The sequence below is a fragment of the Arachis duranensis genome, chromosome 9 (assembly GCF_000817695.3).
Source record: "Arachis duranensis cultivar V14167 chromosome 9, aradu.V14167.gnm2.J7QH, whole genome shotgun sequence".
NCBI classification, from domain to species: Eukaryota; Viridiplantae; Streptophyta; class Magnoliopsida; order Fabales; family Fabaceae; genus Arachis; species Arachis duranensis.
Window position 1 is genome coordinate 5,383,187 of NC_029780.3, and position 10,153 is coordinate 5,393,339.

The 10,153-nt window shown below is 28.7% G+C and overlaps 2 protein-coding genes across 2 annotated transcripts; both read right to left on the reverse strand.

Moving 5' to 3' along the window:
* Window positions 1–4,620: 4,620 nt before the first annotated feature.
* Window positions 4,621–5,676, reverse strand: LOC110275077 (uncharacterized). The gene is made up of 3 exons (XM_052254148.1): window positions 5,450–5,676; window positions 5,085–5,321; window positions 4,621–4,936 (listed from the first exon to the last, which is right to left on the reverse strand). Exons 1-3 carry the CDS (start codon window positions 5,674–5,676, stop codon window positions 4,621–4,623), a joined length of 780 nt encoding a protein of 259 aa, XP_052110108.1.
* Window positions 5,677–7,163: 1,487 nt separating this feature from the next.
* LOC107464244 (PRA1 family protein F3) lies at window positions 7,164–7,948 on the reverse strand. Its single transcript, XM_016083171.3, has one exon. The coding sequence runs from the start codon at window positions 7,865–7,867 to the stop codon at window positions 7,307–7,309; it is 561 nt and encodes a 186-aa protein (XP_015938657.1). The 5' UTR covers window positions 7,868–7,948; the 3' UTR covers window positions 7,164–7,306.
* Window positions 7,949–10,153: the final 2,205 nt, after the last annotated feature.

Here is a 10,153-nt window from a genome sequence, read left to right on the forward strand (position 1 = left end):
GATATCATTATTTTTATTTTTGTAAAAAATCTTTTTAAAAAAATAGAAAAAAAAAATCTTTTTCTAAGATCTCTTAAAATGGTTAACTTTTATTAACAATGGAAAAGTTTTACAAGAAACAATGGAATAAACAATCATTTTAAAGAAACTCATAAAGAAATAAGATTTAGAACTAGTTGAAAAAGAGAACAGAAACTGAAATGTTTAAATGTTGAAAAATAAAAAAGTGATATCGGAAATGAACATGATATAAGAACTTAAAGCAAGTAAAATAGAAATGGCACCTTATTGTTCCTTCTTAGTCCTGTGATATGGGAGTCTTCAAAGAGCAAAGAGGGATAGTGTGTGATGCAATTTCCAATAATCTTCATCTCTATTTATAGGCTAGCTCCTTAGTTCAAAATGATTTTTCTTAGTGGTCAAATACACTTACCTACTTACGTTCTGATCCCCTCCTTGAAGGTCAAATAATTCAACCCACATTCTAATTTTAACTCCCCGCTACTTTTAGATCGCTGCGTTCAAGTTTTGAATTTGAGCTGTTTTTATTTATAATCCTTGCCTTCAAAATATAACATTTGTGAAATTGGTCAAGTCTTCTTATTGCATCTAGCCTCCTTTAATAGCATCCTCGATCTATGTGATTCTCGACTCTCCTTTCTTCGATTCACATTCATTTTCCCGAGTCAATATATACTTCTTGCTTACACAAGTGTTTCCATAAGAAGATGGTTCCTTCCACTTGTTTGTTGTGTGAAGGAACCATGTACGAAAGTTTTCCTTTCTTTTTCTTTCCATCCACATCCTTTCCTTCGACCCAAAGTCCTTCTCCAACTATCTCACTTGCAAACTTTTCAAATTCTGAAATTGAGGTAAATATCATTTCAGTACTTGAAAATTTTAAAAATTGACTTAAAAAAAAATAATTTTAACAAGAGTGATTGATCGTCAACTAAGTTATTTAAAGTTAAGGTTAAATATTCATGTATTAGTTAACGATTATCATAATTATAAAAAGGTGAGTTCTTTGGTGGCATAGTTTTGGATGGCTAAGAATACCTATGTGTTGACTGGCAAATAACTTTGCAACATATGGCATGTATGGCAACCCGTAGAATAGTGTACTAAAGGAAGAGTGTGGTAAACGACAAACATTGGCAAATATGAAAATTGGCTTCCAGAAAAGGAGTTTTATTGAGGTGGGCTATTTGAGGGGATTGAAAAATAAAAAGGTCTGGAACTAAAAAAGGACTGACCAATAATAGGAAAAAGTGGTATTAAATAATTAAAAGGATGCAGCAAGTCACTGATAAGTTATAAATCCTTAAATAAAATTGAGTATCGTAATAAATTACTTTTTAATTTATTAGATTAAGAGATACTTTAAATAATAATAATAATAATAATAAATAAAACGATATAATAAATAATTTATTTAACTGTTTGTAATATTTTGTTAAGTTAATGCAATTTGTAACAAATAATAAATTAAATCATATTTGTTATAAAAAAAATCTATCTATATATTTTGTTTTTTTTAACTTCAATAAAAAAACACAATTTATTCCATTGATTATTTCAGGTGGGATCGATGGAGACATAAACATAAACCAATACTAAAAAACTAGAAATTTATATAAATGAATATCATTTCATCATAACTTTAATTTATCTTTTAATTTATTTAAATTATAACTATGTATGAATGAAGTATATATTTTGTAAATAAATGAAAAATTAATATTTATGTGCGTTTAAGAATATATTCAACATTTTTTTTACTTATTATTCTAGGTAAATGTACTTTTCAATTAAATTATATTTATTTTTATTTTAAAAATCTTTATTACACTTTTTATTTTTATTTTTATCTTATTTGTTAAGTAAACATTTTATAAATTTTAAAATGAAAATTGTATTAAATATTGTTTTTTGATATGAATTTGTTGATTAACAGTATAATTGGTAATTCAATGTAAAATAATATATAGAGTAAAGTATCGTTTTTGTCCCCAACGTTTGGGGTAAATTCTATTTGTGTCCCTAACGTTTAAATCGAAAGGTCCGATTTGTATTTTTTATTTTTTTATTTTTAAAAATAAAAATCAGACGGTCTGATTTCAATATTAATTTTTTTTTTATTTTTAAAAACATAAATCGGACAGTCCGATTTGTGATTGTTGGTTTGAAAAATAAATCAAATTAGAGGCATTGATTTGTCTTAACCATAGCAAGATAAAGCACCTCTCTTCTCACACCATTTTGAGATACACTCCTCTCTCTCACAAAAAAAAATTAGCGATTTTTTTATCGATTTTCAATTAGATCGATTCGACCGACCTATTCCATCTCATTTTAGAACCATAAAAATTACTCAAAAAAAGGATTTTTAGTATCAAAATTATTAAAACAAATTAATTTTTATAATATTTAAAAAAAGATCAAATTATTTTTGTAAAAAAATTAATATATTCTTAAATTATCTTCTCATTTTTTTTCTTTTTTATGGACATATATTATACTCAAATTTTTATTCATTTATAATTATCTATATAACCAATTTAGCATTAATAAATAATTCCATTATTTCATTGCACTTCCAAAAACTAACAAAACATCATATCGTCATCATAGTGATGAAGAGATAAATAAATCATAAAATAATTATTGTATAAATCACAAAATAAATATCATAGTACTTTAATTTATTACAAATAATAATAATTATATTTTTTGTGTTGTTGACTCTTTTTGTTTTTGTAATTAGAGTTTATATATGGTGTCTCGATTTTTTTTCCATAACTTAAGTTTTCTTCTGCAAAAAATATGTTGTTATTTAATTTTTTTTCTTTTTGGTATTATTTAAATTGAACTTTTTCGAGCTCGTTAATGTGTACTTGGATATTTCTTTGTAGAAGAACAATTTTTGATATTAGTCTCTTTTTTATAAAATAAAACTGTTCTTATTTTTCGAAAATTTATATTATGCATTTTAGAATAATTTGTATACATAATTATGTCTACAAGAGATAAATAAATAAAAAATAATTTAAGGGTATATTTATGTTATTTTTTTTAAATTTGATCTTTTTTCTTAAATATTTTATAAATTAATCCTTCTTAATAATTTTAATACTAAAAATCTTTCTTAATAAATAAACATCTCTAACAATTTTTTAGAATAATTTTCTCTTTTATTTATTTAGCATGGATTTTAGAATTAATTACTAAATTGTTACTGTTTTGAAACATATTATTTAGCTGGTAGCTTTTGGCAATAAAAAATATTATTTATATACTAAAATCAACTACTAAAATTAATCATTATGTATTTAACTATTTATATATATGAGATAAGTCTCAATGTAGTCCGTAAAGTTGCACTCGAGTCTCATAGTAATCCTTGAACTTAAAAGTTCTCCATATTCGTCCCTGAAGTTGCACTCTAGAACTCAAACTTGTCCTTCCAGCAATTTCTGGCCACCTAGCATTGCTGAAAAGCTGAGTTGGCTGTCTTCATCATACGTGGGCGTTACAACAGCTAGCTGATGTGACAAAGTAAACTCTCCCGAATCAATTTGGTCCCTCAATTCAACTTAAAACCCTAATCCCCAAATTTGAAGTCAGCAGTGCTCACTCTTTCTAATAGCTAGATTCCTCTATAAATATTCTATGGAGTGAGCCCAAAGTTTTAAACATGAATTCATCATTCATCTGAAGCATGTAATCAGCATCTACGAGTTGCTTAATTATTCAATGCAATTCTCTTAGATCCGCATGGATCCAGTTAGAGTTGGAGAATATATGCAGCCACACTAGCTAGTGCTAAAGTGATCAAGGCATCAATCCACACATGATATGCTTCATTATTATGCGATCATAACAGCTTTTGTTATTTGGTTAACCTCATATAGATATGACATGTGAAAAATGTCAAGACAAACGCACCATATATGATAGTTTAGGATAACATTGTTTTGGGTAACCTTTTGGGCAAAGATTCATAAAGTTAGTTGTGTATTGAGTTTTATAGTTTTCTGCTAATCATATTTTGGGTGTTTCAGTTACATGGTTGGAGATAGGGCCAGAAATGTTTGGTTGCTCTCTTAATATGTAAGCTATTGAATCCATAGCTATGGATAGCTTTTGGTCAAACTATATCCCTCTTCTTACACATACTAAGTGTAACTCTCTTTTTGTGATCTTTTTTCCTCTTTAATGTCTTTCCATTTTATTTTAGACTAAGGTTTAAAGTTGTAAAACATATTGTTACATTATTAAAAATACATTAGAAATTAAACATATTGTAATGACTAAATATCATCTATGATTTCATAGATCAATTGAAGATGAATACAAAAACTAGTCATAATAGAGCCTATATATCTATATACTCACACTAACAGAATTGGTTAACAGATTTTGGACTCTATGGAATACTCCATATAATAATAGAGTATAAGTTAATAACCATGACAAAGTAATATAATTTTTTCAAGGCTAATTGGCTAAATCAAACAAGCATACCAGTGACGTTGCTTTTAGTAATTCTCGCAAACCTACAAGCAAAAATGTGCAGATTCTTCGAAAAATCTTGACAGCAAGTAACAATAGAATGCATCATAATAAACAAGGCGATATCAAACTCTCAACATATACCTCCGAAGTTACACGGCCGCCGAATTTCTCGATGCCAGCAGGCCTAAAACTGTCATCACTGAAATTGTAGACAATAAACTTCTGCTCCATGTCCAACCACAACTCCAATAATATCTCATCATTTTTGTCGGAAATACAAATCGCCCTCGTAGCGCGCGGAACATTGAAATCGAATCCAAGGAATTCAGGATAATATATTAAATCAGGCACACACAACAGCTTAGTCCAAGACTCTGCAATTCCATAATCCTTCATGATCAAAACATCAGTGAAATGGCTACAGCATGAGAGAACACATAAACTGTTCTTGAAGACCTCTAATGTCAATTCAAACTCATCACTATTGTTACCTCCGAAATCAGGAAGCGAAATTCGTCGATACGACTCCAATGCCAAATCGAGAGAAACAATGAACCGAATCCAACCAATTAAGCATGCCGCTCACGAATCTTCCATGACAACACGCAGTGCTGCTGAGAGGAAAGTGCTGAATCCTTCTCCATGAATCAGATCCCAAAGTATGAACCCTAGAGTCGAATTCATGATTCTTAATGTAAAGAACAACCACCATCTTGTAACTGTGAGTCACGTGATCGTAGCCGAACCCTGAGATAACGACGGAGAAGCGTTGATCTTCCAATGACGGCAAGTTTCTGAACTTTCTGATGAACAGATTCTAGAAAAGGAGATTCCTAGAAACGGTTAAGAGACAGAAGAGGCCGTTACAGGATCCGACTATGGAGTGGTGAAAGTGGGAGTCGGGAACAGCGGAAGGGAAGAGGCGAGTTACGGTGGCGGAGGTGGAGGTGAAGGCAGAGGAGAGAGAGTAATCGGTGAAATAAGGATCAGCGAGACGCGTGAAGATGAGGCGGTGGAAGGAGGTTGCATGGAGATGGTCGAGGGCGAAAGAGGGATCGGTGATGAGGGAATTCCATGACTTGCAAACGGAACAGAATCGGAGGAGGGTGGTGAGTGGGAGACGAGTAAGGATTTCATGATGAGCTCGAATGGAAGCATGAGTAATACCCACGATCTTCGGTTCTGTAACGTCCACGGCTGCCAACTCAGTTTTCCGGTAGCGCCACGTGGCTAGAAATTGTTGAAAGGATAAGTTTGAGTTTTGGAGTGCAATTTCAAGGGCGAATATGGAAAACTTTTATGTTCAAGGACTATTATGAACTTTGAGTGTAACTTTAAAAACTATATTGAGACTTATATATATATGGTTTAAGGTTTAGGATTTAGGGTTTATGGTTTAACTTTTTTTAATGTGTATTTTGCATTCCAATATATATTCTATTCTAAAAGTTAATTCTAATCGTTAATTTTAAATAGGTATAAATTCACACGACAAATTTCAGTCAAGAAAAAAAATTAATTGTCACCGTGATCAAAGAGTAACAAATTAGATAATATATTTTAAAACAATGATAATTTAATTTAATAATTAATTCTAAAAATAGTAGCATATAAATAAAGAAATCGAAAGATTTAAAATCATTTCAATTTAAATTAATTTTAAAAACTAAAATAATATCTAAATTTTGTATAAGATAATTTAAATTTTATTTATAAAAGAGGTAAGATTCTAAAAAATTAATTATTAAATTAATTATTCGTATAAAATATATAATATAAAGTTATTTGATAGATAATTTTTAATATATAAATAATTTTGAGTTTTTATATATCTAGTTGGAGGAAAATTTTCCTCTTTTGTCATTCCAAAATCCATTTTATCCTCAGTTATTTTTTCAATGAGAAGAGTAAATTATTGGATAAACTAATTAGATATTATGATTTTGGACATACTCTAATATTATTGTGCTAATATTTAAACTATTTAATTTTTATATTGAGTTAAAATTAAGTTAGTCTAATTCTTAATATTTAATAAAAAAAAACTAAGAATACAAANATTCCTATTTATAGTTATCCACTTTATTATGAATAGTCATTATAAAATCTAATCAATCACATTTTTTAAATATTTTAAATTATTCTCTAGTATTTTATTTTTATATTTTTATATACATTAACACTCTTTTGGGTTGGCTTTGTTTAATCTAGTTGTTGATGGCAATGTTAGAAATAACTTCAATTTTTTTGTTTAGTGTTTGTATTGTAACTCTGGACTTTCTAAATGCTCCACCTTACTGTGTTGAGCTTCTTATTTCAAAAAAATATCGACACTCTTCTAGAATATTCTGTAATCTTTTAAGATCTTCCAAAAATTTGCTAGAACCTTCTAAAACCTTCTATAATATTTTAAATCATTCCAAAATTATCTAAAACGATCTCAAATTATTTATTATATAAATACAGTTAATATAATATTTTAAAATTTACGGAGAAATAAAGCAAATTAAAAAATAAAGCAAGATATTAATTAGTACTATCTATTATGAAATTGAAACAAATTAAAATATTTGATCTAACAACAGTAAAAACTACAAACTACAATCATAGATCAAAACTTTTTACATAGGCAGAATACCTCAAAAAAAAAAAAATCATACATAAACCACAAAAGTAAACCCAAGTCTAATAATTTATTTTTACTAATAACTCACCAAATAAGATTAGCAAATTAGAAATCACAATAAAAATAAATTAAAAAAAGGAGAAAGAAAAACATGAATCATCACTAAGCTGCAGCACCACCATTGTGAACTAGCCCAGTAACTTCTTCATCCAAGAACAGATCCTCAGTCTTTCGAAACACAGCGTGGGCCACCACAACCACCACTCCCACAGCAACCGCCACCAATATATTCACCGTGGCATCTGTTAACAACAGTACTGCCACAGTGAATATAGTCATGACGACCACTATAATGCGGTCGTCAATGACGTGACCGTAAAGTAAAAGTGGTTGGTCACGAAGAAAATAGAGGAAGAGCCACAGAGCCATTAAGAGAAGGAAAACAATTAATGAAATGGGGTGCCACAAAAGACTAAGGAATAAGATTAGAAGTGCCACCATGGCATAGTTCACGCGAAAGTAAGGGACGTTGATTCGAACACGAGACATTGCTTGAGATAGAGTGATGGGGATTCCAAAGGATCGTGGATCCAACATGGTCTTCCATGGCTGACGAGTTCCTAGGCCTGCCCTGACCTTGTTCTTGACACGCGAAATGTAAACGAGGTTTGGGGTTGAAGGTGGTGATGACGAAGTTGTTGGGATTGTGCCATAGGTTGTCATGTTCCACAATGCCTTCTTCTTCTTCTTCTTGGAATTATATATTGCAAGAGGCTTTGGGTTTGAGAGAAGGAAAAAGGTTATGTATGAGTTGGAACTTGGGAAAGGACGTCAACACTAAATGGAGCAACAATTATTAACAGGGAAAATATAAGGAGCCCATAGAATATTTGTACAATATGTATAATGTATAATGTATAATGGAGGTTTAAAAAATATTAGAAATATAACTATTATTGTTACTTTTTTTCATCGGTTGAAACTTTTGGGATTAGTGATATTATAACATGGTATTAGAGCTTTAGATATAAAAAATCAAATTTAAAATTTAAAATTTCTGTTTTAGATTTAATATATTTAATTATTAATATATTATAATTTAAATACATATCTAAAAATTAAATTATTTAAAATTTTGATTCTAAAATTTTAAAATAAACTTTAAACCATCTAATTATTAACTAAACATATACAAAACACTCAAAAAAAAATAGAAAAATCACGTTTTCTTTAATGAATTTTGTTGTACAAGTAATATTTTTCTTAATATATATATATTGTAACATATATTATATTTTAATTCATAAGTTTTAAGTTAAAGATCTAACTGAATATTTTGTTCCACCATTTCGATCACAATCTTGAAAGTATTATTTTTTTTAATCAATAAGTAATAATAGTCTGAAAATAGGTATTTTAACTCTTATTTTTGATAATGTTAATTTTATTTCTATTAATTTCTGTGTTAATATATATTAAGTAATAATGAAGATATTTCTTTAATTAAGAAGTAACATTATTTAAAAAAACTGATAATATATTTTTTATTAATTTTTAGAATATAATGATTAGTTTAGCAAATGAATAATTGGGTCATGCGGTGTAGTGTCTGTTTCTGATTTGTTGTTCCCCCACCCCTTTGGCTCACCTTTTTTTTATACTATAAATTTGTGTGTGATATTCAATGATATTTTTCCTAGTATTTTTAACTTTTTTTTTATTTATCATAGTTCCTTAATACTTACATTACATGTACCAAAAAAGCAAAAAAAAAAAAATAGAGAGAGAAATTCATTTATTTTTCTTTTCTTTTAATGTACTAAATGTTTAGTTACAAAAGAAATGTATAGCACTCTAACATAATCAGCATGAAGTGAGCGAATGGTAATTTTTTAACCACCAAAAAGGATTGTAATTTTGTTGTCGTTTTTATTCCTAAGCTATTGTATATGTTTTGTTTTTGTGGAGTGTGAATGTGTGACCCTTTCATGGTGGGGTTCATCATTGTGATGAGAATCCAAGTTGGAATGTTTGAATTTGATCTTCGTGGAATGATTAATATCACAAAATTTCACGTTGCATTTGTCCAATAGTATATTATGATTGAGAAAATAATGACATTGAAAGATTGATGATATAGAAATCCAAATAATTGGAGGCATTCATTAGTAAGTTCATTTGTCAAGTTTGGAAGGAGGTTCATGTTCCTTTCTACTTTGTAGTTTTGAATTTTGATGTCATTGGTAAGTAAGTTGAGTTATTATTGGAGAGTTAGAAATAAAAAAAAACAGTAATAATGTCGTCCCAAATAATTTAATTTTTGTTTTAAATAAATTAAATTTTAATAATTTTTTTTAATATTTTAGAATATTAGACAAATTAATCTATAATAAAATTAAAAAAAAGACAAACTTATCTCTTTTAAATAAATTTCAAATAATTTAATATTTCCATATCATATTATTAATAGATCATATTATTAATACTTTAGAAAAATGAAGTACTAACTTGCCACTTTTTAAACAATTTTACATATTTACTTGTCTTTTTTTACTTTAATTTTTAGGAATTAATATATCAGAAAAGCTCTACATACAAGCCCTAATGACTTGTATGGTTTACAAGTTCATTAACAAATAAAATCCCAAAACGTGCTCAAAGGGTTACGTTGTATACACGCGCTATATAGAGATTCCGCGTATATCTAACTACCAAATTTAAAAGATTTGTTTCCTTCTTCGTTCTCCTTATTTTCAGATTTGCTCCTTCTTCTTCTCGCGCGTCTTCTCTCCTTCTTCTCGATCGTTCTTTTCTCCTCGTTTCTCACTGGTATGTTCTTTGTCATTTACGTTAGTTCCTTTCTCTGCAACTCCAGATTCGTTTTTTATTCAATTTCTGAAATCAAAGTTTGAACTCGTTTTTGAAGATTATGGATGATTCAACCTCAGATTGTCAGCTGAATCAGGGCAAAGTGGATTATGAATTTGAATCTAACGAAGCTCCTGAGGT

Bases quoted from the DNA above. Each gene is read 5' to 3' on its own strand.
- LOC110275077 (XM_052254148.1), bottom strand. From the start codon at position 5,676: ATGCTTCCATTCGAGCTCATCATGAAATCCTTACTCGTCTCCCACTCA. The intron at 5,322-5,449 runs GTAACTCGCCTC...TCTGTTCATCAG, and splicing joins TCACCTCCACCTCCGCCACC to AAAGTTCAGAAACTTGCCGT. The intron at 4,937-5,084 runs GTTGGATTCGGT...CTCATGCTGTAG, and splicing joins GTGAGCGGCATGCTTAATTG to CCATTTCACTGATGTTTTGA.
- LOC107464244 (XM_016083171.3), bottom strand. From the start codon at position 7,867: ATGACAACCTATGGCACAATCCCAACAACTTCGTCATCACCACCTTCA.